Genomic DNA, 27,902 nt, shown 5'->3' with positions numbered 1-27,902 from the left:
AGCCTCGCCGCACTCCTCGGGGCTCCTCCGGCGCTACCCACCCCGCCCCCCGTCGTGCCCGCCCCCCCGGGCCACCCTGGGGCCGCCCTCGGGCTTGCGCGGAGATCTGCGGAGACCTCGGGGGCGGTGGGTATTGATGGGCCGGACCTGACTCAGCGGCGGTCTTGCGCGGCGCTCGGCTCCGGCTTTCCCTCGGATCTCCGCTGCCAGGGCAAATGCATACAAATGCATTTGGGAGCCGAGAGGACAAGGCGAGGACGCATCTCTCCTGCGGCACAAACGTAAGTGCCGGCGACGGGGCGCACCGCATCGCTACCGGGGCTGGGAAGGGATGGGGCTGCTCCCGGTGGCAGGGAACGATGTTCTCGGTGTGCTGTCCTCAAACCCCACCTTCTGCAGCCTTAACCCTGCGAGGTCCCGGGTACTCCCGGAGGACCAATGGGGGTTGTAGGATGCTGACTCCTCGCCGTGCCCGTGACTGTGCGTCTCTGCCCTCCGCACTCCCTTTTTTCTCCTCTCCTTCTTGCTTTTGGGATGTCCCCGGTCCTGTCCTGCATGCCTCACGTTATCCTTCTTCTGTTCGATCCCGGCCGGGGAGGCAACAAGGGTGCGTAGCCCCCGGGGTGGGGGCAGCCTGACTCAAGAGCTAGCCCATCCCGGCTCCCGGGAGAGTATGCATCCTGGTGGAGAGTGAGCCTTCGCATCCGCGGGGAGCCCGGCTTCTTCCCTTTTGGTACCTTGCTACTAAAGCGCAGCAAACAAGAAAAAATAGCCCGATTCACATCTAAGAGCTGAGGACACTCTTAAGAACAGATGAGGTACCCTGTATTTACGTGCCTCTGCTATAGGCTGGGTGTTTCTAATGCATCATCGTTTGTTGCAGAAGCAGAGCTCACTCTCCTCTACAGTTTTGTCTCAAAGCAGCCGGGGCAAGGTGATTGAACGTTTGATAGTTGTAATGATATTGTAGAGGTTATCAGTATATGTTTCCTTTTTTAAAGTGCTTATGCTGACTGTGGCTTGAATTAAGTTTACCGAGAGCTCTGAGCGGGACAGAGAAGGATATGTCATGTGTTGTAGTGACGATTATGCTGCTAAAATGTTCGTGGTGTATAATCTGGGTGCGCTTGAATGTTTGTGGGCAGTTACGTGGCTGCCTGAAGGTGGCCTTCCATGTTTGTGTGTTTCGTGGCTGTGCCTGGGGGACTCTTCAGGATTTGTCTCTGCAGTTTACAGAAGGAGTTTCTATGATGTCTGTAAATGGATATTGCTGGTACAGAAATAAAAACTGAACTACAGTGATGTAGTATTAGTAGCAGAGGTGCAGTTTACCCAAGCTCAAAATTTGAAATAGCTCTGGAATATGTATTTCTCTGCTTCTATCTTGTTTCCCTGATTTACTTGACTAGAGAGAAAGCAGTGTGCTTGCTTGCCTAGGTTGAAATCAGAATTCCTCGCAGAAGGATCTGGTTCCCTTTGCATGTATCAAACCTTTCAGTACCTTGCAACCTAGGCCATCTTTTTGTGGAAATGTTGTTAGGTCAGACCTGCTGCCTGTGTAGGGGTGTCTCTGCAGATTAGATAAATGAAACAGCAGCATGACTCCTAAACCTCTCCCCATGTTTGTTGATGGAATAGTTAATTTTGAAACATGAATTACGAGAACTGAGTTGTAAAACGTTTGAAGAGCAATCTGCAAAATGTGTAGAGACAAGTATACAGAGACAAGAGAAGGGAGTATTTTACAGGAGTGAGAATTTGAGCTTTGTGCTTTTGCCTTGATACAGAGGAAGACACTTAGTGTACACTAGACAAGAGAACTAGTGTAGGAAATTAGGGAGGTACTCATAAAATGGCTCTAAAAACGCTTATTTTTGATTGATCTTTCTCTTTTTATAAATAAGTGTTGACTGTTCTGGATATGGTATTTTCTCATCTTAACCCAAATGTTGTCCAGAGAGTATCTGAGCCACCAGGCAGGGAGTTTCTTGTCTTTGATACACAGCACTGTTGCAGGACTTCTCATAGGCTGCTGCTTTTCAGAGCTGTACATGTTTCGATTCTCTATTTCTTGCCTTGTGTCTCTCCCTTTCTCCGATCTTGTGAACCTGTGGCAAAGGATTCGGGTGCTTCCCCCTCACTGGGTAGCTGCACAGGGTCATCCATGGCTAAAGGGCATGCAATTTGCCCAAGAGGCTTTGGGGGCTGTTGTGTCCCCTGAGCCACCTTGGTAGTAGGTCTCTTAATTTGATAAGCAGCACTGGAGCTGCTGGCTAATATCATTATAGTAGAAAAGGAGGAAGATACCTTTACTTTTAGATCTTGAAAGGTTTTTAGCAGCTTGGGATCTTTTGAGAAGCCCAGGGCATCTCTGTCTACAAGGTACTGTCACCTTTCCCAAAGGCCTCCTCAGGCTGGATGGACAAGCTGGGCCATTCTCCTCGGCAGTGCTGAGATCCAGTGAATCAGTGCACATAAGGCAGGTGCTGGTAATTAAACCATCATCACTGATGAGCACAGGGTTGAAAGCATCTGTGCCAGTTAATCTGGGAACATGTTTTCCTGCCTTCTCTAGCAGCCAGATAGTGGTATTTCTTCCTTTAAACTTAAGCTTTAGGGAACTAGCCTGGAATGAAGAGGATACTGCCATGCACTCTGTCTGTTGCTGAATCGTCTTCCAAGATTGCAGTTTTTCATCACTGCTTGCTACAACCTGCTTCTTCTTCCATCACCCATAATGGAAAAACATAAGCATGAGTGGTCACTGTCTACTCATAGAGAGAGGCAAACAGCCACAAGATGTCAAATATTATCAGAAAGATAAGCTCCATTTTAAAAGGTATCAAACACTTTTGATAGTGCCTTCCTCCAAACAATTATATAGTTGCCCTCAGGTAGTGTTTGCATGTAAAATAGGAGAAAGGATGAAAAGGTACGTGGAGGGGAGAAAGCTCAAGAGATACCTAGACTCCAGGACAGGACATAGCCAGGTGGTGTTGGAACAGCTTCATGTGTGATGTTAAATGAGGGAAAACAGCCAGCATATATGTTGCTTGGAGTCCTCCCTGCCACATGCTTTTGCATTTTTCTGTTGTCACCTCCTAGAGGGGCACTCCTCCCCTGGAGCTGTGGGCTCAGCTGGGGCATACTGTCCAGGATTTCTGGATGCTGCTTTCTTTGTTCCTTGCAGCCATGGCAGCCAATGGGTATGCATAACACAGCCGGGAGCCTGGTGGTTTAGGGCAGTTCTGGTGAGAGAATGGAGACGGAAGTGGCTGCTCTGAAGCTTAAAAGCTGCAAATGCAAAGAGCAGTGATCTTGACCAAGAATGGAGGGTTTGCATGAACAGCTTCTCTGAGAAAGACAGAATTTCCTTTTTCATCTTTGGCCACGGAGGGCTCCCTTGTACGACTTCATTTGAGGTTCCATGTGGTTTCATTTACAGAAAGGTTTACTTACTGTGAAAAAAATAGGTAGAAGGAAGACTTAACTTTCACATGCATTAAAGGACCTCTATCCATATGGTTGTTTCTGGTCCCTGTATTTTCTCTTAGCTGATCACTCGTCTGTTCTTGACATTAGCTGGAGAGCACTGTGTAAGCCAGACATTTGTTTTTACCTCTCACTAAATGTTTCTGTATATCCAGTTACATATGTGTAATTTACAGCCCTGGGAGCATTTTGGAATTTCTTGCCTTCCTACAACATTTGCTGAGAGGTGACAGTCAGAACCTGACACATAGCTTGTCCCTGGCTGATTTTATGGAAGAGACTATTATAATGAGAAATAATCTTTGCATTTTGGGTTCTGGGGTTCTTTAAGCATGCTGACTCTGGAGTTAACTAAAATGTGTTGTGTTCTTTTTACTTGCAAATCCATTTTGTGCTGATGAAAGTCAAATAAATAAAGAGTTATTGTGAGTTTTAGCTGATACAGTGCAATGCATGGACTTTCTTCCTTACACAGCTGTCTCCTGTCACTGAGCTTCTCATTAGAGCAAAAGATCATCATTGTGTGGCACAAACTATGAACTTAAATTCTGGTCTTCAGAGCTGAAAAAGCCAAAGTGAGTGTCCCATAGCTGATCTGCTGTTTGGACAACAGTCAATGTTAGGTCTTTTGCAGGAGTGGCAGAACAGTTCCAGTAAACATTCATGGCTGTAGCAGGAGAAAGTATGAAGAGAGAAATAGGAAAGACTGCAGTGGTTAATTAAAACACATATGATTACAAGCATGTTGGGACTTGCAAGTTGTTCTTTCCACCCCAGTCTCCTTCTTTGATCAGAACTGGAGCAATGGTGCATGTTTTCTAATATCTTGTATATTCTGTGCATCTTTTTCCTGGAAAACATAATGTATTTACGATTTTGCAGTAGCAGTACCAATACCAAAATATTACCATTATCATGCTATACAGTTCCTTAAATTATTCGTTTGTTCTGACTGCCAAAAGTTAAGGTGTCACAATATGCAAATCCACATAGTGCATAACCAATGGAGCTAATTTTGTCCAAGATTCAGCCCACTTGTTTGCGTTGTAACTGAGCAAATGTTTTGAAGAATGGTGCAGGAGACTCTTTAAGATTTATGATAGCAGGGTAAGTATTCTTATTCCGATTTTATAAAGCTTTCTTCCCTGCCCCTTTAATTTGAAATCCTGTTTAAGTATTTTGCCTGAAAATCAGTGTGGCAGATTGTCACTACAGCCCAGGCTGCTGATCAGGTGGAGAAGGTTTGCCAGCTGGAAAACAGGGGTGGTGGATAATTAAGTTTTTCAATTATCATTTGAACCAACACACCTGTGAGGAATGGGACTTGGGTCTATAATGCTTCCTTTTTCCTCCCAGCATTTGCTACAGCTGGTTTTCCTCATAACAGGAATTGGGGGAGGGTTCAGCTTTAGCTGGCAAGTGTCCCTTAAGGGATGAACTTGAGGAGGAGGCCCACAAGAAGAAGTGACACCATCTCTTAAGTGCACCATTCCCCTAAGGGGGACTTGGTTTGGAAACTGGGGTGAAATCCCACAGTAAAACTGCCCAAGGAAGGTGAGTAAATAATGAAACCCATCCTTTGCTACACCAGTGCTGTTTGCATTTTGTTTTTTTTCCTTGTTTCACTGAGCAAATTGGTAAAACCAGAGTTTTGCTCTGTGATTTCTATGCATTTGGATTTTTCTGAAAGTTTTGAATTGTAAATCCTGAAAAGAAATGTTAAGATTTTTCAGCAGATGCTGCTCTCTCTGTGTGTATGTATACATATATAAAAGTTATTTAAATCGTAGCATGATTCCTTGTCACTGTAGCATTGCTAATACTTGTCCTCTGAGCTGAAGGCAACCTGACAGTGAACAGTCAGTGGAAGGAAATTGCGTGTCATTGCTGTTTGAGCCATACATTCCTATATAAAGTGGAAGGGGTTTCTTCTTGCACTTTGTTTGCTGTGCTAATGTGACCGATTCGCTGGCAAAGTCACACCACATGATCTTATAGAATCATAGCATAGTTAGGGTTGGAAAGGACCTTAAGATCATCTCGTTCCAACCCCCCTGCCATGGGCAGGGACACTGCACGCTAAACCATATCACCCAAGGCTTTACCCAACCTGGCCTTGAATACCGCCAGGGATGGAGCATTCAGACCTTCCATGGGCAACCCATTCCAATGGCTCAGCACCCTCACAGCAAAGAACTTCTTCCTTATATCCAGTCTAAACTTCCCCTGTTGCCCCTTGTCCTATGATATTGAAGGTGTTTAGTTGCAGCTGTGTTACTTTCAAATACTGTTTATTCCAGATACTCAAGGGCTCTCTGGCATGGTCCAGCAAACACTTTTAGTCAATCTAACAATTAATATTATGAAAAATCAATAAGGTTATGTATGTTAATGAGCAAGAGGATTGAGGTTACCCTTAAGTGTGAGTTGATTAGTTAGTATTGGAACTATATTTGTGATATTTTGAAATAGTTGGTCTTAGAACTAAGTAGATACAGGTTACTATAATCATTCTGTACATCTGCTTCTGTGCCTGGATGTCAAACATTAACAGAAAACACATTTCTCATTTAATAAAAGATTCAGTCACTCATAAGAATGTGATAGGGTGCTAATCTGGCTGGTATAATAATTGAGTAAAAAAAACCAGCAGGCATTCTCTTTTCAATAATGGTAAAAATGTATTGTTTGGCCAATATCCAGTATTTTTCATGTAAAGCCAATTTTGAGCACATAATCTGTATCAACCTTATATATGTTCAGTGCAGTCAGTCTGTGCTACCTGTCAGGATTGCACTCTTCTATCCGAGCATGAAGTTTTAAACAAAAATCTGATGGGTTTCTCTTTATGAAGAGCCTTTCTAACATGACTAAAATTTATAATACAGGAACAAAATTGTGAAACATTTTCATTTGTGGTAAAATGATATGATATAGTAACAAGAGTGATAGCAGGTCAGAAATATCTGATGATCTCTACAGGCATGAACTTGTCATTTATTTTATAGTTTCTTTACAATACAGTTGTGGGGTTTTTTGGTTTGTAGGCTTTTTTTCTTTCCAGAAAGAGATTTACTACATAGTAACATGCATATTTGTAGGCTGCTGCAAGAAATACAAACCAGATGCACTTTATTAATAAAAGCCAGGGTAAAATATATGTAATATATATGACAGCATACATAATCCTTGATCTTTGCGTAAAATGCCTTCTTGGCATTAGTGGAAGTTGTACAATGTGATGGCTTTTATCCAGGACTTGCTGAAGTCAGGGATATCCTCCCATTGACTTTGGATTTTGAATCAGTCTCGTAAATTCTTGGAGTTCTGAAGCTATAGATGTTTTCTTACATCTTCTTTTCTTTCTTTCTCTTTTAGGAAAACTCTCATTTTTATTGCAATATGTATAGCTGTGGGTGTTACACAAGTACCCAAACAAGGTGAGAATGCATTTTTTATAGCAGGACATTTGTATAATCAGCTAATATATGAAAAGAGTAAATGTCTGTTGTTACTAATGACCTTAGTTTCAGTTCCTTAATGGTGACGTAAAGAAAATGCCAGCTACGCCATAATGAGAGTAAATTTTAAAGCAACAAATTTGGAAAAGATGACCTTTTAAAAATTACTCAAATTTTCTGTCTGTGAAATTGTTTACATTTTTAAGCTCTTCATAAAAGGGAAGCCTTGTACAGTGAAAAGGCTTTGATTGTGTCTTCACTGTAAGTGGGTGTCCTTGGGGGTGGCAAGCTATGACCTTTGCACTTAGGGCTGTGCAAGCAAACCACTGCATATAGTAAGGGCTTAGTTTAGGCTGGCATCATTAAAGCATAAAGTGAAATTGTGTGTTCATTTTGTTCTGCATTCAGATGCAGATGTTAGTGAGGAAATAGGGTTGTCTTGTTTTCAGTTTGTTCTCTAATCTGCCAGCTGTTATAACTGTACCAGATGTGCAGCTTGCACAAGTGACCCCTGTGGTAATATTAGCATTCCAAAGTGGTGGAGACTAACATGCCATATAGTCACTTTTTACCTGCCAGAAGAACGGCAACACCAGTTCTCTGCCATGGTCCTTCACCAAACAGGTGAAGCAAGAAATAGGTTGGTAAGTATGTTAACTGCAGATACACAGCTGAATACAAACAGCTGGGTTGTATGATTAAGACAAGACTTACTCCTAATAATGTTTTGCTAGAGCCCTATGGGATGTCTTGCAGCCTCCCACCATTATTCTCACCAATATCTTTCGCCTTCTAATAATTTCGTGCAACTGGCAAAGCTTTTTTTTTTCCTTCAGTTGTATTTCCCCCTCACCTCCCTGCTCTCTTTGTAGCTTTGTTTTCCATTCATTGCTCGTTGCTTACCTGGTAAGATTGGTTGTTGATTTTTTTTTTTCATGTTCAGCTCAATGGGAGACAGTGTGCTTCTGTGATGGTGGGATTTTCCTGGATTTTTCATACAGCTGAGCCAAGCTCTCATCAGAGGAGGGGCAGCACCCATAGATGTGTGTGGCCTGCCCTCCTCCAGGCCTGCAGGGATGGAAAATCATAGAATGGCTAGGGTTGGAAAGGACCTTAAGATCATCTGGTTCCAACCCCCCTGCCATGGGCAGGGACACCTCACACTAAACCATATCACCCAAGGTTTCATCCAATCTGGCTTTGAACACTGCCAGGGATGGAGCATTCACAACCTCCCTGGGCAACCCATTCCAGTACCTCACCACCCTAACAGTAAAGAATTTCTTCCTTAGATCCAGTCTAAACCTCCCCTGTTTTAAGTTTCAACCCGTTACCCCTTGCCCTATCACTACAGTCCCTAATGAATAGTCCCTCCCTAGCTTCCCTGTAGGCCCCCTTCAGATACTGGAAGGCTGCTATGAGGTCTCCATGCAGCCTTCTCTTCTCCAGGCTGAACAGTCCAACTTTCTCAGCCTGTCTTCATACGAGGGGTGCTTTTGGTAGGCAGCTGTACATTGTGTTCAGTGAAACACATACAAAGATACAGCCTCAGCCTTTATGAATAGTACTTTGAGTGTAGCTCAAGGACATAGAGAATCAATGTATTTGGTTGGATTTCCAAGGCTAGTCACTCAGCTTGGTGTCTGCAAGAGCACTGGCTGCAGCCAGGTATCTTAATTTACCCAGTTGCAGATGCAGCATCACCTGGGAAATGGGCCACCTGCTGAGTACTTGCTCTCACTTCTGGTGGAGCTGACTGATGGATGACCCTTGTCTTTCCTTGGCACATACTGGTAAAGGGGAAGCAAGTAATGTGTATGCTAGGATTGCAGAAATTGAGAGATCACCCCAAATGTTTTGCCTTCAGAGTATGGAGGAATGTGGGAAATGAAATGGAGAGACTGAACAGAACAGGGGTTTGGAATGATCCAATAGCCAAATCCCCTCATCCTTCCCCAGTTCCTTTTGGGTACTTTTTTTTTTTCTGTGACACAAGAGGGTCGGAAGTTTGTGTTTTTTTGCTGGCTTTTTTTTGTTTGCCAAAGTCCCTTGTTAGGTTTCCCCTCCTCTTGGTGCAGTAAGGTTGTGAATTTTCAAGTCCTCCTAGAAAGCTGAAGGAAAGCACTTGACACCTAAAACACAAAACAGTTGTTCCTTCAAGAAAATGAGCTGTTATGATTTTTGGGACTACTGGGTTGAGTAAACAGTAAGTGAAGTCAGATGCCATGCAGACATGAGTAAACGAAGAGAACTGACTCCTGATAGGTGAAGAAAATTGAGGTATTCATGCTGGGAGGACTTGAGCAGATTGCCTGCTCCCAAAACTATGTGTGCTGCCAAGAGCTTCTGAAAGCCTTGAGATAAAAATAAAATACATGTTGGACCAGAAACGAAGCGACTGGCCAAAAAAGTTTGGAACACCCTTTTGGCCTGAGGGTGGGTTAACAGGCAGCAAATCAGCAGGGAATAATTAGTTCATGCTTAATCTTTTGCTGTAATTTTTCATACGTTTATCTGTGATTAGCTTTCTCAGGGCCTGTCATTGTTTGTGGAAGTCTCTTTGCCAGGATGTGGAGAATCTGTCTGTTTTCTTACTGTGCTCTCAGAGGACTCTCCTTTTATTAATAACTTTTAAACAATGTGCTGTTTTCAAATCAGAACTGCCAAAATTTTGGCAATTTTGCTTGCAGTTTGAGATTTTGTAGCAATACTTTTGAATGTCATTTTTACATTGACTGATTTAAGCCAGTTTAGGTTTAAGCTTTCAATTTGTAATAGTTTGGACAGATCACATGCAATAATTTTTTAAAATACATATATATAATTGAAAATGTTTAAAAATAGAAGCGCTTGACAAATATTTATAGTTAGGTTATGATATTTAGGCATTTTAGGTTAGGCTATCAGATGTGCAGTTAGGTAGCCCAGGCAGCACAGAGAAGTGCTGCAATGGTGTCTCCAGCCATGGGATATTATTTGCATGTATAAGACCTCTGCATTTCCTTAGAGCTCACGACCCATGTTTCTTCCTAGTATTCACACACGCAATATGAGTACAGCTTTATTCTCCTTAACTACACATAGACCATGCAGAACCGGGGTCCTGGGAAAGTGTGGTGGTTCGTTAGCAGATACATTGTGCTCCGAAGGTCTGCTCAACCTGACCTCCATTATGTTTGACAGTTAAAAATATAGCCATACTAAATTAATTGCTCTGAGGCAAAATATTTTGAGAAATTGATGTACAGATGATGTTTGGCAAAGATGTGCTTTCTCCATACCTCTGTCTCTGCTGGCTATCTGCCAGGATAATCTTGGCACATCTGTGAATCTCAAACACAACTAGAAACACTACAAGGTGTGTAATTAATTTTTAAGATGCATGGTACATTCAGGTTGATGCTTTTGGTTCCAATTTATAAATCACTCTCAAGCAAATCTCAGGCTCTTTTCATAACTTACCACTGAAACTAAGTCAACATCTGTCTAATCTTAGAGTTTGCTATGAATACATTCAGTGAACAGAGAAAGGAGAGACTGGGAAAGGAGATCTTTTTTCCACTAAAAGTGAACATCCATTTGTTTCAGTTCCTTTTTTCTCTTAATAGAGCAGAGAATCCTTAACTTTTTTTTTTTGCTTGTTAGGTCAGTGCAACTGTTAGATACTTTTATTTATATAATACTGTTATTTTTTATATAGGCAGTTCACTGAAGCTTAGGTCCAGCCAGTTATGGGGAGAAAAAAATTATACCATGTGCTTCTGTGCAATGCTGTGTATGAAAAGTACAACAATTTCCCGTTGTGCAGAAAATCGGAAGATGTAGGCTGCAGGGACGTTGAAGTCATCTGGTCCTGCCTCCTGCTGAGATCAGGGTCAGTGCTGAAGTTAGTTCAAACTTTTGGGTCCTGTCCAGTTGGGCTTTGAAAATCTCCAAGAATGGGGATTACACAATGTCTCTGGCCCCCTGGTCCAGCACTTAACCACTTTTGTGGTGAGAATGCTTGTTCTTTGTAAGAAGATGGAATTTCTTGTGTTGCAGCCTGTGCCTATTACTCCCCAGTTTTCCTGTTACCCGATTCAGATAATCATAGAATCCTACAGTAGTTAGGGTTGGAAAGGACCTCAAGATCATCTAGTTCCAACCCCCCTGCCATGGGCAGGGACACCTCACACTAAACCATATCATCCAAGGCTTCATCCAGCCTGGCCTTGAACACTGCCAGGGATGGAACATTCACCACCTCCCTGGGCAACCCATTCCAGTACCTCACCACCCTAACAGTAAAGAATTTCTTCCTTAGATCCAGTCTAAACCTCTGCTGTTTAAGTTTCAACCCATTACCCCTTGCCCTGTCACTACAGTCCCTAATGAATAGTCCCTCCCCAGCATCCCTGTAGGCCTTCTTCAGATACTGGAAGGCTGCTATGAGGTCTCCACGCAGCCTTCTCTTCTCCAGGCTGAACAGCCCCAACTTTCTCAGCCTGTCTTCATATGGGAGGTGCTCCAGTCCCCTGATCATCCTCGTGGCCTCCTCTGGACTTGTTCTAACAGCACCATGTCCTTTTTATGTTGAGGACACCAGAACTGCACACAATACTCCAAGTAAGGTCTCAGGAGAGCAGAGTAGAGGGGCAGGATCACCTCCTTTGACCTGCTGGTCACACTCCTTTTGATGCAGCCCAGGATACGGTTGGCTTTCTGGGCTGTGAGTGCACACTGCTGGCTCATGTTCATTTTCTCATCGACTAACACCCCCAAGTCCTTCTCCACTGGGCTTGCTCTGAATTTCCTTTTTGCCCATCCTGTAGCTGTGCCTGGGATTGCTCTGACCCAGGTGTAGGACCTTGCACTTGTCATGGTTAAACTTCCTGAGGTTGGCATCAGCCCACCTCACAAGTGTGTCAAGGTCCCTCTGAATGGCATTCCTTCCCTCCAGCAGATCAACCGAACCACACAGCTTGGTGTCGTCAGCAAACTTGCTGAGGGCACACTCAATTCCATTGTCCATGTCAGCGACAAAGATTTTAAACAAGACCGGTCCCAATTGTCATTGGTCTTCCCCAAACCTTCCTGTCTGCAGGCAAAGCAAGTGTAGGTCCTTAAGCCTTTTCTCATGTCATATATTTTAGCCCCCAACCTTCTTGTCTCATGATTGCCCTTTATCTCGGTTTCTGCAGTATTCTTTAGCAATTCCATAAACAACCAGAACAGCAGTTTTACCAACCAGTGCCATAAGTGATGTTTTATTTTGTGACCATGCAGAACAACTGCTGGGGATGTGATGTTTAGCTCCTATCAAGCCTTTGTAGAGTTTCTGTTTCAGCTGCATCATAAGGGATCTTACAGTGTCTTTATATTCATCCTGAAGGAAGAAGGTGTTTGTGCTTGCCAACTTTAACATGCCTTAGTCTGATTTAGGCAGTACCAAATGAATTTGGTCATCTTTTACCATTGATTTACCCTGGCTCTGATATTCTTTTTTTTTTTTTTTTTACCCATGTCAGGTATGATTTTAGTTTATCAGGAGGCTAGATACTCGTGTTTCTAACCATTAGGTGATGATATTTAGCCAGGTGTGAGATAGAGACACTGAAATGTCAAAGCTAAGAGAAGGGTTAAAGCATAAAGTTCACATTATGTAAGGCACTGGAGAACCCAGCGGTGAAAATGCCACTTCTCATTCCACCCTGTAGGAAGATCTACCCAGTCTTCTATATGCCAAAGCCAAATCTACAGGGCATAAATCAATAGGACAGCTGGTTTCTCTGTCTCCTTAATGTCCATTGCTGTCTCCTGCTGTGGAGTAGTGCACTCTTAATTCAGTATCTCATCTATATAGCTGCAGCCTTACATCCTCTGAAAAGATAGATGAGCCAGAAGATGGGAGCACTGCCCCTTGGGTTCCAGTGTTCTTCCTCTTTCCTTTTCCTCACCACTTCTGCTTCTGCAGAGTTCACATCATCCCTGGTCCTAGCAAATAAACCATGCAGATGGAAAGGAGGCAATGGCATCCTCTGTTGCACCCCCCCTTGAAAAGATCTTTGCTTTCTTTTAGTGTGACTAACTTTGGCACAGTCAAGGGTGATTGCACTGGGAAAAACAGTTCTCTTTGAAGTCAGGGCTGTAATGGCACAGGGCCTTGCCTAATGGGAGGAGAACTCCCTTGTGGAAGCACAGCAATTCTTCCCAGGTACCAGTCGAATTATCTCTGCAGCACATAATAGCTGTTTGGCAAGGCTTACCTTTATATTTTACTTTGAACCCGCGACTATCTTTTGGTGCTCTACTGAGCTGTTACTTTGTTATAAATAGCTTGTGCCTTATTAAAAACAAAGCAACCACCTCCTCAAATTCATTTGAACTTTTCAGAGAAAAACTATGGTTTTACTGCAGAATATTTTGCAGAAGAAAAAGTTTAAGTAAAAAAAAAAAACAAAAACCAAAAAACCAAACCAAAACCAAACCTCAAAGAGTAAGCAGGATTAGTAAATAAGGAGCCAACATAGTGTGTTCATTGACTGCTGTGGAAAGGTTGAAGACCAAATGGGGATTTTTCAGTTTCATAAATTAATTAACCTACAATGGGCATTGTTTGTGTTTTTCTGTGTGTTTTTCTTTTAAGATAGAAATTTTGTTCTGGCTTTAATTATTTCTTTAATTTATGCCAAATATTGTTGTGCCTTACACTAGGGATTTGGTGGCCTTGCTGTGTGCTGTATACATTACCTGGGAAGTACATATCTTTTTTTTAAGATGTGCATACATTTGTTTTTGTGGATCTGAATTTATGAGCTTGTAAAAGAAGTCAACAGTATGCTTTTATTTCTTTTTACAGCAATAGATGTTCTTCATCAACTAGGCCTTGTGAAAGATGTTCAACAGACCTCAGAGACGGCAGTGCCCTCAACATCATCTCTGTTACCTCAGGGTGTTCGTCTAACTGTATCAGGAGTTGTACTAACTAGCGATGCACATATTGAGTCCCCCATCATTCAAGTCCTACCATCAAGTCTAGGGCATCAGTTCACCATATTGGTTGGGTTATACTCATACAAAATAAATAATGCTTTCCTTTTCAGTATTAGGAACAAAAGTAGGCTGCAGTTTGGTGTCCAGCTGCTACCAAGAAAGCTAGTGGTGTTCACTGGTGAGAAGCAGTCTGTACACTTTGATTATAGTGTTCATAATGAAAAATGGCATTCATTTGCCATTAACATTAGAGACAAAACTGTCTCAATATTTGCTGAGTGTGGAAAGAAGCACTATAGCAGGGAAGTACTTTCTGAAGTGGAGACATCTGATTTGGATGCTTTATTTACCCTGGGAAGGATGAACTCTCACTCTGTCAGCTTTGAAGGAGTTATATGTCAGCTAGATATTATTCCCTCTGCAGAAGCATCTGCAAACTATTGTAAATATGTGAAGCAGCAGTGTCGCCAAGCTGAAACGTATCGATCTCTGCCAGGAGCTCTGCATGCATCAGATGGGTTGGATGTTTTTTTGATTGATGAAGAAAAGGAGTCACAAGGCATATCAGCTTATACAAGGAAAGAAGTGCCAAACATTCCTGTTACCAGTGTTGCTCAGAGTCACTCTTTACCAGAAGACTTTGAGTCAAGAAATGTCTCTGCGTTGGAGTTAGGAGAGGCCAAACCTCTGCTGCTGGAAGCTTCGCCTGAAACAGAGCTCCAGGGGTACATCAGTCTGCCTCTTCATCAGCAGGAGACTGGCACAAAGAGAAGCATCACTAAAACCCCCAAAGGATCCTATCCAAATACTTCAAATAATACCACAGAAGATGCAGGCAGACAACGTGAGCCTTCTCTGATCTCCCCTGTAAAGCAGAGTAAAACTAAAAGCAGTGGAATGGACAGAGCAAAACGTTTAGATGAACCAAGCAGAAAGCAGCAAATCTTCAACACAAGCCTGTACCGTTTGCCTGTGGACCTCTCTCTGGATAATCAGCTCAGTCCAGGGCAGAAAGGAGCCTTTGATGCTGATGAGACTTACCACATGGAAAACAATTACGAAACTGGTGTTGATAATTATGGTTATGACTATGAAGATCTTGACAAAATGTTTGAAATGGGAAGTGTCAGAGGTCCAAAGGGGGAAACTGGACCTCCTGTAAGTTATCTTTACTCCTCTTTTTACTATAATGTAGCACCACACATTTAACAGAGGCTTTGAAAGAAATCTTGCAAAGCATGCCAAAGAAGTGACTGCAACTTCTTCAGGCTGTACTGTACAAATGTTTGCCTTAAGTATGTCTCTTTACCGCATGTAATTTTGGTGTAAGTGTTGTATATTTTAATTTACTGGAAGAATACGAAGATGTTCACATTCTGATGAAGTGGTAGGCAACCCAGGCTTCTTTAAACTTTTAAATGCAGCCAGATGTTTATAAATGCTAGTTATGAAGACTGCTCACTTAATAAAATTATAGGAAAAATTCATACAGTACACATATATAGACACTGACTGATGAAAAGAGCCACCAGGTTATTCGGAAGACTGGCATGGTTTCCTCAGTTGAGCTATGGTATCAAAACTTCTGATTGTGGAAGGGGACCAGTTGCAGAATTGTAGAATGGTAAAACCATTTGTAACCCAGGGTTCCAGGGTCATACAAACCTGCATGTAAAATGATTTTTAGAGCAGTCTTAGAAGATTTTATTAGCATATTTTTCCATTTGCAGGGTAAGTGATCCCTGAAACAACTGTAAATGCACAGTTGTGCTTTCAATAGAAAACCGTTTGTCCTTGCTGTGTGCACAAGGCTCAATCTTTTTAATACATGAAAATGGGAGCAATATATACAAAGGTATAGAATCATAGAACAGTTCGGGTTGGAAAGGACCATCTAGTTGGAAAGGATCTTCTAGTATAGACAAGAGAGAGCAGCAGTTCCTGCTTAGCCTGGGGAATATGATAGTTCTTGTTTGAGTTGTTAGTTAACATTTTGTAAACCATGCATGCAGTAAATAATTCCACTTGCTCTCTTTTTTTTGGTGTGTGTGCATTTGTGTGGTTATTAATAGAAGGCAATTTGATGTTTGTTAAGCAGCTCCACATATAATTTGAATATGCCCATAATTTTATTGTTTCTGTTCTTTCAACACCGAAATAATCTTTTTCTTAAGGTAGTCAGCAACTGAAAACCTTTTTCAAAGTTAAATTTTTACTCTCCACAGGATCCAGATGCAAAGGGCTTGTTACGCAATTGAAAGAGGTCTTAACAAATAATTCAGTTTAGTCCAGGATGCTCTTGCTTAATCTGTTTTGAATGCAAAGTCGATTTTGGTTTTTTTTTTCCCTCTTTTGTCCCTTACAGTAGTATTTGTAGGGATGTATCGGTAAGTATGTGTCTGTCACCAACGTGATGTTAATTTCCAGTTTTGGAGTTTAGGATGTTTAGTAACTGCTAATGGAAGCTTTTCATTTTAGCAGGTAGCTAACACTTTGTGATTTAAGTCATCTACAGCCAAGAAATCCATTCTTTTTTTACATGGCACAGAAATGACTGCTGATAATGCTGTTGGCTGTTCACATTACTAAGAAACTTCAAGGGAGCACTCTGCTTTTTTTTTTCTCCACATAGATACTATACATACAGTGTCAAAAATCATAGCTGATTTGGAGAGTTTGAAGGTATCTGTGTTACCATTTTGTATGCCTGTCTTACAGACCGGGGATGCAAAAGTTTGTCTTGTCTAGGAAGGCAGTTAGAGCAGATCTTAACATTTGGTATGGTCTATAGCTATGAATATGGTGCATTTGTGCTGAAGTGTTTTGCTGGGTCAGGATTTAAATAACATGCTCAAGGTCTTAGAGATCTGTGGCAAAGCTGGGAAGTTCATATAGGCCTTTGTAAGCACTAGTTGGGTTGAAGGGGCCAGCAGCACCCACTCTAACACAGGCAGCTGAAGCATGGCTCAGAGGTTGATAGTAGGAGATCTCTGCATGGCCTTGTCCACACAGGCTTTTGTAAAGAATTGTGCTGCATGGATGTTGTGTGGTGCAGTACCTGCCACTGGTGTTGGCTTCAGACTTGCAGAGGTGATCTTGCTTTGCCTTCTTAGTCTAACACGCCCATGTAAAGAAGATCAGAGATAATCCAGCTTTTATGTATGTGGGTCTAACACTTTACTACACAAGTACGCACAGTCTTATCAGTGGGGAGCCTGAAAAAGCAACACTGAGAAGCTTGCAAACTTCCCTTGCATCAAAATATCCTGATGAGACATGAAAACCTCTTCCCCCCACCTTTTTTAATTTTTTCTTTTTTGTTATGTTGTGGTTGGTTTGAATCTTCTTTCAAGATTTCAACACAGAAATAACATTCATACTATTGGAATTGACGGGCAGGAACTAGGTTTTGTGGTTCTTGAACTCCTTAGCTTCAGTTTAGCTTTTAATAATCTACCAGAACTCATTCTTGCCTTGTATAACTAAGCCCCTTGTATTCCATAATGCCACAGCTGTGGAATTCACCCACCACTGCAAAGCAATGCTCCAATGGATAGCATATGGAAAAAGGCACCTATTTCTTTAAAACTATTAAGACCCTGATTAAAATTCTAGCAGTTACAGTGACCAAAATTCACTACAAAAGTACGAAGTGAATTTAAAGTGGAACAGTGTGGTCTCCTCAACCGCTAGCTTAGAGGAAAAGCTGCTCCATTCATCTGATGAGCCACTCCTTTTTGTATTAGGGGTTTGGCACTGTATAAAAGAAAATAAATCTGGTGTGTATTTTTAACTGTTTAACTTTCAAGCAAATATTCTTCATTGCATAGTCCTAAAGCAGCTTGCAGTAACATGATACATAGTCCCACGCTGGTAGGAAGAGGGGCTGATGTGACCTGAAGAGTTGATTTAGGTTACTTGCTGGTAGGTGATTGCATCCACAGGCCTATCTGCACAGGATTTGACTTCCCCTGAGAAATGAGCTAGGGCCTACAAGAAGCTGGAGAGGGACCTAGTGCAAGGACAAGGGGTAATGGCTTTAAAGAGGGCAGTTTTTGATATGCTAGAAGGAAGAAGTTCTTCTGTGTGAGGTTGCCCAGAGAAGCTGTGGCTGCCCCATCCCTTGCAGTGTTCAAGGCCAGGCTGGACAGGGCTGGAAGCAACCTGGTCTAGTGGAAGGTGTCCCTGTCCATGGCAGGGGGTTGGAACTGAATTAGCTGTAAGATCCCTTCCAACCCAAACTGTTCTGTGATTCTGTGAATGAGTTTCCCTATTGTAAAATATTTCTGGATTATGAATAAGCTTGGCCAGGAGGAGAAAATAGTAGAAGACCAGATGGGGGTGTTCTTTAAGCTATATAGCTGGTAGGGAGAAGTAGTCTGGAGATACTGCCAGGAGGATTTGGAAATGCAGTCCCTGCATTAGGCAGAATTGAGTCCCAGATGAAATGCTCATATTCCAGGCAAAAGTCTTGAGAGTGAGAACCTTGAGGGAGGGCAGTTCAGAGATTCTAAATGTGGTGCTAAATAAGCAGCAGTAACTAGTGTCATCTCCCCTTTCACTCTTGGCTTATTCTACTTATTTTGCCCTTAGCTATCCTGTTACGCTTCAGCTTATTTCACTCTTAGCTTATTTCTGAGTTGAGCAAAATTGCTTGCGGGGGCTCTCCCTTGCTACAAGGGATATATTGGGCAGTTAGTCACTTTGATGGATTTTTAGCTCTGTAGATAACCTTCACATTTCCCTGCCCAGGCAGAGAAGTCTATCTCAGTATCTGCTGATTCAGATAAAAACTTATGATTGTTGCTGTTTTATTTTTAGTAGCAAAAAGATGGTCTTAAATATTTGAACATTTAATTTAATTCACTTGAAACTGAAGCAGTTTCCCTCTCTTCTGCACCACACTATCAGAAAGCTTTAATTCCTCTGATGTTGATGACATTGCCTTATCTGTCATAGGAATTCTTGACAGAGAAAGGGAAAGACTTCCACAGCTGTAAAAAAAAAAGGAAGTAAATCATACACAAGTGAGTACCTGCTCTAAGACATTTGGAAAGAAGCATTTCAGGGTGGTTTGTTTTTTTTTTTAATCATTTCCAGTGAAATGCAGATGAAGCAAGAAGTAAAACTAGATTTTAGATACTCATTATTTGGTAGGATCATAGTGCTCAATAATTAAAACCTGTATGAGGTAATATGCTTTAAAATGGTAGACAAAACATGCTAGGAGTAGGTAGAATTCTGAGTGACAGAATCAGAATTCCAGATGGTCTAAAACTTATGGGATGAAGCAGTGCAATATTACAGAAATTAAAAGTCCAAATAGAGGATACAGGTGATTGGCTGGGCAGTCAGATGAGTGTAATAATGTTACAGTGCACAAGAGAATAAATGCATCTTATGCCTTATGCATTACCAGAAGTGGTGAGTATCAGAGACAGGTTGTTTTTCTGCTGGTCTGGGTATGCTGAGGCTGCGGTTTGGACAGTTGTCCCCAGTTGTGGATGTTGAGCTTTAAAAAGGATGTAGACAGACTGGAAGGATTTCAGAAGGCTCCAGTAATGGTGGGGCAGTTATAGAAAATATGAGCAAAGGTTAAAACAGAAGCGTGTTTAGTAATAAAAGTAAGACATGTAATAGTTCTGCAAAGGGTGAGTTAATAAAGATACTTTTTTTTTGCCTGTTCACAGAAATTTTAGGAACTTTAGGTGGCACATAAGGAAACATGGCTAATCAGAGTAATACCTGAACAGTAGAACAAGTGATATTAACAATGTCAGAATTTGACTTTACTTTCATGGAGAGGTGTTTAAGAGTCACAGAACCTGATGTTTGTTTACTTTCCTGCTGTATTTCAGGTATTGGGTGATGATGTGCAGAAAGGTTCATGGGGTTTTTGTTTTGCTGAAGGACCTGCCATAGTGTATGATGGATCAAACATTAAACTCGCATGTTTCTGAAACGTAGTCATTTTTTAAAAAGTGTTTGAGGTGAGCTGAGGTTGTGTGATTGGGGTCTGGTCAAATGCCTTTTAAAGAGAAACTTCACAGTTCTGCAAGAGGAACTTCAGGAAATATGAGTTAGCTATTGAGTGGCAGCAGGATCAGCATATGTTGGTGTGGGAGCATTTTAACTATTTAATCCAGGATTTACTGCTTTGCATCTGAAATTTTGGGGCCTGTTATATTTAAAGTGAAGTGCTTCTTATTACTGTTGGCAAGTAGGGCAAGTTTAAAACACATGCATCCATAGAAAGGCTTCAGTAGCCTAGAAAACGTCTGTGAAAGTTCACAGTTGTGTCCATACCAATGACCATTTGAGAGGTAGTGAGAGTTTCTGAAAGAGTAGCATCTACTTTTATTGTTTTGGGATTAAGCCATGATTATTTGGAACTTGAGCTTCTCCTCTCAATAGCTAAATGAAATTTTTACAATTCCTAAGAACAGTAAGTTGTGCTTGGTTTAGGGTACAACTTACTGTTTTGAGTAAACTGATCTTACTAAATAAATTAATTTTAGTAGTACTTACACAAAGTCACTATTTTATTGTTGGTTGTTAAAATGTCAAATGCAAAAAAACCACAATGTTTTTAATTGCTTCAGGTTTGTTGAATTACTGTTTTCAGTAGTTGGAGGAAAAGCTATTCAAACAAATGACTAATTTCGTGGTCATTGTTGACTCCTGTGGCTTACATGGATGCTTAAGAGGCATAGCTTTCTAGCAAGTATGAAAACAGCCATGCTGATTTGAAGTCGCAGTTGCTTTCACAGGTTGAAGCAGTGCACAGGATGGAATAACTTCTTACAACTAATCAGAAAAGTACTTCCAGGAAGACTTATGTGTGCTCTACTAAGTCTGCAGTTAGAAGAAATGTTGCCTGAGTTGCAGGGAGTCAGAGCTGCAGATTAAGGAGTAACATATTCTGGTTAAGGAGAGTCCTTCAATCAAACACCTGGATTGCTGGTGCTAATTCCTTATTATTGGTGACCAGAGTCTTCATCTACAATGTTGGACTTCATTTTAGAAAGTCTTGAGAAAGCATTAATAAGGTCTGTCTGCGTAATTAAAAATACATTTTACTGCTTCCTTTAGGGGTTGCTGAAGTCTTCATTGCTATTAGGTTATCTTGTGCATGTGTTCTTTAGATGGAGATAATTATTTATGAATTAGTGTAATCAAAATGGGGCAAGGGTTTGGTACTGTTTAAAAAAAGAAAAAAGGTCACATAGGAAAAAATATTCTTACTGCCCTCATTTGATAAATTGGCAGCAAAGATCTACTTCAGTTGTGGCAGGGTGGGAGCTCTCTGTGCCATTCAGGTAGATTTTTGGGCCTGAACAAAAATACCAGGTCAGGAGTTTTCCATGTGTCTATCTGCTACTTTTTTTAGTAAACACAGGGTCTTTTTAGTTTAGAAAAATACGAGAATGCTAGTGAGCATTTATGCAGTCAGGGTGAATAGCAAACCTTCTATGCTGAAAGTATTATATGTTATGGTTTGATCTAAAGACCAGGACTGTCACACAGACTTGTGTCTTCAAAATTACACAAAAAAGGAAGTGTTTGGGTTTCATCATGACTAAATATAGTATGTATGGATGTATAGATATTCCCAGTTGTAAACAGGCAGTTGTACAACACTTAGACTTCTAAGATTATTATGACTAATTAGAAAGGAAAATATTTGGTTTTTTTTTGTTCCTCAGAATTAACAATATTCTTTCTAGAATTGTCCAGAGTGGTTTATGTTTTTGCCAAATAAATATAATTGGCTTGACAATGCCTGAAGTTTGTAATCAGCAGTCTTCTCTGCCAGTGCCATTACCTTTCCAAGTGAAAAGAAATACCACTTCCACAAAACGTTCAGTTTTTAAAATGCAACTGTTGTCGTAATAAAATGATTCATTGGTTGCTAATAAAACTGCAGAGGGTTTTTGTCTTTTTTTTTCCCTTTACTGTCTCTTTCTCTTTGTTTTTCCAACCCCTTTTTTTTTTTTTTTTACAAAGCTTGTGAACTGGCCATTTCAGCTGCCATTATCCTAGTGCCTCAGCTGAGAGGCTGTTTTATATACAGAACACAGGAGTACTAGGAAGCCTGGGTGAAAAAGCAAGTTGAATCCCTTCCTCCTGTCATTGACTGACCTTTGTGAGGTCTGGCTTTCTTGATCTCCCTCTTCCTTTACAGTGGGAGCACTGGGTTTCTGTTAAAGCTGAGACTTGCCATGCTGGCATTTGGATGGGAGTTGAATTCACCCTTAAGAATATCCCGTGCATCCTTAGGACTCACGTGTAATAGATGAAATATAATACAAATTAGTGCAGATGTTAACCTAGAGCTCTCATTAGTATTTGAGTACAATGAAGTAGATACTCAGGTTTTCAATGTGAACAGAAAAGGAAAGGTCAATACAACTAGATATACATAGGGTGGTACACTGTCTAATAGAGTGACTAAAAATCTAATTTATTTGCAAAAGATACATCTGGTTATACATTAGCATTTAAAAAACACCCCAGTGTTATCATTAAAGAGAACCACATTTGTTATATACAACAGCAAACATGCTACCAGTTATTCTTACCAGAAGCTTTTAATAGGAAACTGAACAATCATTTGTCCACATTTATTTTCTTATATTTCATGTCTGTCTTTTCTGTGTGGTATCTAATTTTTTCAGTCACTCCTGACTTTTCTAAAATGTGCTTGGCATGCGAGCATGCTTAACAAAAAGGCTTAGTTATTCTCTACTCTTTGTTTTGAAATATACTGCACTTGCTTGTTGTTAATCCTAGAACTGATCTGGTTGTTCTTGAGTAACTTTCACTTGAGTGTATTTGTATTTCTGTTAGCTCCAGTTCCTCTGACATAAGATACTTTCTAAACAGAAATCTGATTTAGAGCCAGATTTAAAAAAAACCCACATGCTTGGAGTTTGGGAATTGGTTTTCAATTTGAGAAGGTCTGCATGAACAGAAAGTCATCAGTTGGAAGAGCTGGTCTGATTCCGACATGTGATACTGTCCTTGTATCAAGTTTTAGCCTCAATTGTTTTGATTTTTCTACCACCAGGGTCCTCCAGGTCCTCCAGGTTTACCTGGGCCATCAGGAAGGAGAGGTCCTCGGGTGAGTAAGATGGAAATGTTCTTCTGTAGCTCTAGGCAGTTCACCAGTAATCGAACTGGAGTTTGCATCATTATTTTTTCTCAACTTTATTCATATATTGGATGATTATGAAAGTATATTATTCTGAACATTTGGCAGACAGATCAAAGTCAGGCAAAGCAAACAGCTTTTCTGCTGTGAGCCTCCAGCATAGTTAGTTCCATGTAACGGTGCGTACACAGAGCTTTGTTATATTTGTACCTAACTTCTGCAGCTCGCAGTGTTAACTTTTAATTTTTTTCTTGCTGCTCCCACCTAAGGTTGTGTTCATGTGTTTTTGGAATGAGTGGGATTGGGCGGGCCACAGAGGAGCAGGCTGTGGATGCAAATTTAACCACTGCAAGAGAGCGGGGGGGTGGGGGGGGTGGAAGACACAAAAGATGTGGTTTAGTCTCTTGTGTTACAGCAGCTTGATAAAAGGGAAGATAAATATGTGGGTAATTTGGCCAAGAAATGAGCTGCAGTAGCAAATGTGGATTCATTTTGTGTGACACCCCAACATGAGCAGGGACAGCAGTTGTGCTTTGGGCCAGAGGACAGAGCATGGGCTTTGCTGCAGTGAGCAGAAACCTGTGCCCCAGCTGCCAAGAATATGGGAGAAGCCTGCAAGGCCTAGTTTACGGGACAAATGAGGGTAAATCTTTCTTTGCACAATTGTGTACCAAAATGCCTGAATAGATGGTTGATACGTGCCTGAGGTCATGGTTGATTCTGGAGGTTCCAGGGGAAGAGCAGATGGAGTTAACAGCTAAAGATTTGCTGTGTAGGTGATGTCAGGCCATAGTGTTTGGAGATTTAAGTGGTTATCGCTGGTGTGCACTCATCTAAGTAAATTGCAAGTGGCAGATAAGGGAGTAGTTCATATGAATTCTCAGTAGACATGTAGGAGGAGCTTTGACCCAGCCTTTGAGGAACGTTTAAACAAGCTGCTGTTCAATAGTGTGTTGAACATCCTGTGCTTTGCTGGCTTTCAAAACCTGGCCTGACTGGATAGGAAAATGCAGTGGTCAAAGGGGCCGAAAACCAAACTGATTCTTTAGAGTAGTTGGAGGGAAGGGAGGGGAGGAGACATTTAGAAGTATAAACTGAAAAGCATTCCTTCACATCCATATCTTCCTGACTTCTTGGATCATTTTTTCAAATTATACTTCTGTGTAAGAGCTGACAATTCTGACAGCTCAGCTTTCTATGTTGAGGGTATGTCTGGCATCAGAGGCAGGATCCCACATACCAAGTAGTTCCTCACAACTGGGACTCTAGTTTTGGTTTAGAGGAGGTTACCCATATGTTTAGAGCTATACTTGTTTGTGAGCTCTCTCTTGCTCAGTTGTTTCTTTGAGTAGATTTATTTGTTTGTGGGTTGTTTTTTTTTTAGTTTGGGTTTTTTTAGGTGTCTTACAGGTATGGTGTACTTAAGAGCACAGTGCTCTACCGTGTCAGTCTTGTGGATTGAGTAGGATACACTTTCAAATATGAAGAGACAACTTACAATGAGGTGCCTGGAAGAGTATGGAAATGGTCAAGACTAATATTTACCAGTAATTCTGAGTTCAAAATACATTTTTATATGAGCCAAGAAAGTCTATGGATTTTTTTGATCAAAGAAATAAATGGTTTTGAAATATCAGTGCATTTCAGTTTGTACAACACTGATAAATTCAAGCAAGTACAGTTAATGAGCACACATGGTATGATATTTGAGCCTGAAAGCACGTGAAACCTTGTTGATGCAAAGTTCATGTCCGTATCTACCAGTCTACCCTGTGACTTCTGCCTTACTTTACATGAGCTGTCATTTGTGATCCTGAAATTAGACTCAAGGTGTTGAAAGGAAGCAGCAGAGTGCAGAGCCATATTGTCTGGGCCACCTTTGGGGGTTCTTGGGTGTGTGTTTAACCTGATCCTGACAAAGATTCACAACATGGTATCAAGGGTAGAGAAGTCTGCATCTGACTGTTAAGGTTTCTGAAGTGTCTTAGCTTGCTCTAAGTTTCTCAATGAAATTTCAGCAATTTCAGAATTAGTAATGAGATGATATTCCCCTGATACCTCTCATTTCACCTCATTTTCACCTCTGTTGCAGCTGTGCAGCAGCCGCATAGCCGCACTGTGCTCCAAGATAGTAACATCACAAGCTGCAAAAGCTAGGAACCACTTCATCACTCCAGCTACATTGGTACTTCCTGTTTGTTTCCTTTTCCTAAATCCCTGAGAGTGCCTCCAAAGTTGCTGGTGTGCAAATTAATCTCTCAAACAGCACGTGGGATTTGTGTTCCTGTGGAGTTAACTTTGTCATTAGTGGAAGGGAACACTTAACAGATACAGCTTTCACTGTTACTGTAAGGTATAACTGGTAAATTCAGTCTCATCTGATGGAAAGACATGCACTGAGTTTATCTGTTGTTAGAACTCTGAATATATGAGAAAGCTGTTTCTTATTATTTTTGGTATTTGGATTAATTATTTGAGTGGAATTTTGGCCTTGGTGAATTCAATAAAAGCGTTGTTGCTGACTTTCCAAGGATAGCTTTTCACCAGCTTGGTCCTTCAGTGTTTGGAAGATGAATAGCTGCTGACAGCTGTTACTCCCAAATGTGTAGTTTGTCAAGGAGTGAGGATTGCTGAGTGTACTGCAGGGACACTTATTCTGCAAGGCACAGATAGTCCTGCTAGCCCAATCTGTTTCTGGAATGGTTCAAATTCAACTCTTTTAATAGCAAGGCCATTTTTTACTCTGTCTGAGGGAGAATCAGGTTGGTGAAGGGTTTTTGTGATTTGTTTACAGGAACTGGAATACACTGCTTTGAGTCATTTAAGTGGCTGAGAATTGGTCCACTTCTTTCTCTTTGCAATGTATAACTGGGCACCTCAGAATGTTATTTTTCTGATTTTTATCCCATGCCTCCAAGTTTTGTAGCTGCAGAGCAAGACTGCAGTGACTGCATGCCAAATACCTGTTAAGTGTTATTTGAAAAGACAATAGAAACTGATATTTTAAAACAAAGGGAAATACTCAACTTTAAATTTTTTAGCAAGATTTTCTCAAGATTCCTTTGAAACTCCTAACCATCACTTCTACTGCATCAGTGATGCAGTAAATGGTTCTCTTCAAACTGTTCACACTTTTTCACTGCAGTATTGAATAATCCCACTCCTGCTTGCTTGTTTGCTTTACAGGGTATTCCAGGACCACATGGTAATCCAGGTTTGCCAGGATTGCCAGGTCCAAAGGTGAGTTAATATTTATCAATGTTGCCATGTAAACAGATGAACTTATCAATTACTTTTTGGAAGCCCCAGAACTGTTGCCTGTGATGGAAGCAATTGTCCTTCTTTGGTTTACAGATAGAGACTGTTAGTATATTTTAATTAAATCAATGAAATTGAACCTCAAATCAACACAAAATAGCAGTTTCTTCAGGGTGGGAAAACCCTTCTGTGTGCAGAATGATGACTTGGAAACTGTTATCTATGCTAGTAGTCTGTACTTCCCAAAAGAGTTCCTGTAAATCAGCTCAGCCTCTTTGATAAACTTGAATTTAAGTAGAATAAACTTTTAATTGCCGTAACCTTTTTGCATTGTTTTATTTTTTAATTTTTTTTTCAATGCCCAGGCTTTGATATTTAAATATTCTCATATTTCTGACATTGTCATGTGATTAATATGTTATAATAATTTTCTGAATATTTATGGATGTGATAGAGGAAACCAAAGGCAAAATACTAGACTGGAAGCTCAGATAAAACCCTTCCAACTTGTGTGACATAGGCCCTTTAAATAGACTTGACAGATTTGTGCAGTTGGAGAATGCCTTCAACTCATATTTAGTTTGAACAATTTGATATGTTAGGAAAAAACAAGCAGCAACCATGATTTTAGTACAGTTCCTAATTGCAGGAATCTGACCTGTCATGACAGGTGTTAAAAAGTGCTTGAGGACAAAGAAATTTAATTTCAGTGTCTAACACTGTAAAACAAAGTCACCTGATTCTTGTGTGTGCTTTGTTATTATCTAGTTCTATAAGAACAGTTAAACTTTGAGATTAAGAATTAATTTTTACTATACACTGGCTGTGTAGTAGAATACATTGCTGGGAAAATAATTGTAACCAATTACTCCTAGGGCTTGTTTTATAATGTGTTTTCTCCTCCACTGGATTATAATTCCAATCAGTTTTGTAGCTGTCTCCATGATTTTAAGAAAAGAAGGAATCATATGTGTGTGCTTGTGCTTACAGATATTTTATGTATTTATAAAAAATACATATGTGTATATTACTAGGTGCTTAGTGACATCTTTCATTTCTGCTTGACTGTAAATTATCCTTTCAATAGAAGTATATTCTGAAACATTTTAAATAAAAAGATAGTTAGGTGCTAACCACTTTTTAACTATGAAGTTCCCGTTGACCAACCCCAACCGCATAAATGAGACAGAACACTTCTGTTTGATCTTAAAACATCGCAGGCAAGTTGCCACTATTTTCTGGCAGTAAATTAATGTAGAATTTTATTCTGCCTTTGAGTTGCATGCATTTTCCCTCCTGTATTGAACCATCACTTACGGACTTGCTTTTGAAGCATGGAACAACGTTGGCTAATGCCTTTATATTATAGTATCCAGCCCCCAGCATAATCTAGTAGTTCCAACGGATAGTTGATATTTAATTGGCATTTAATTCCTGATAAACAGTTGGTGGGTGTTTTTAAACTAATATAGAAGTACTAATGAGGGTTGGCTGCATTTCTGGCTTTCTGAAAAGTGGTTTAGTTAAGAAAAATCTTGTTTGTGGATTCTGGCACTGTTCTGAGG

General features: G+C 40.8%; 1 protein-coding gene across 1 annotated transcript in view; it reads left to right on the top strand.

Annotated features, from left to right (window-relative positions):
• The first annotated feature begins 359 nt into the window (after positions 1 to 359).
• COL24A1 (collagen type XXIV alpha 1 chain) overlaps positions 360 to 27,902 on the top strand; it is a 139,818-nt gene continuing 112,275 nt past the window's right edge. Inside the window, exons 1-5 of the mRNA XM_005148104.3 lie at positions 360 to 421; positions 6,871 to 6,932; positions 13,792 to 15,083; positions 22,996 to 23,049; positions 26,266 to 26,319. Coding sequence (XP_005148161.2) covers positions 360 to 421; positions 6,871 to 6,932; positions 13,792 to 15,083; positions 22,996 to 23,049; positions 26,266 to 26,319 — 1,524 coding nt within the window. The remainder of the gene's footprint in view (positions 422 to 6,870; positions 6,933 to 13,791; positions 15,084 to 22,995; positions 23,050 to 26,265; positions 26,320 to 27,902) is intronic.

The sequence above is a fragment of the Melopsittacus undulatus genome, chromosome 6 (genome assembly GCF_012275295.1).
Source record: "Melopsittacus undulatus isolate bMelUnd1 chromosome 6, bMelUnd1.mat.Z, whole genome shotgun sequence".
Classification (NCBI taxonomy): domain Eukaryota; kingdom Metazoa; phylum Chordata; class Aves; order Psittaciformes; family Psittaculidae; genus Melopsittacus; species Melopsittacus undulatus.
The sequence above is the reverse complement of the archived record's forward strand: the minus strand, read 5'-3'. Positions and strand labels throughout refer to the sequence as shown.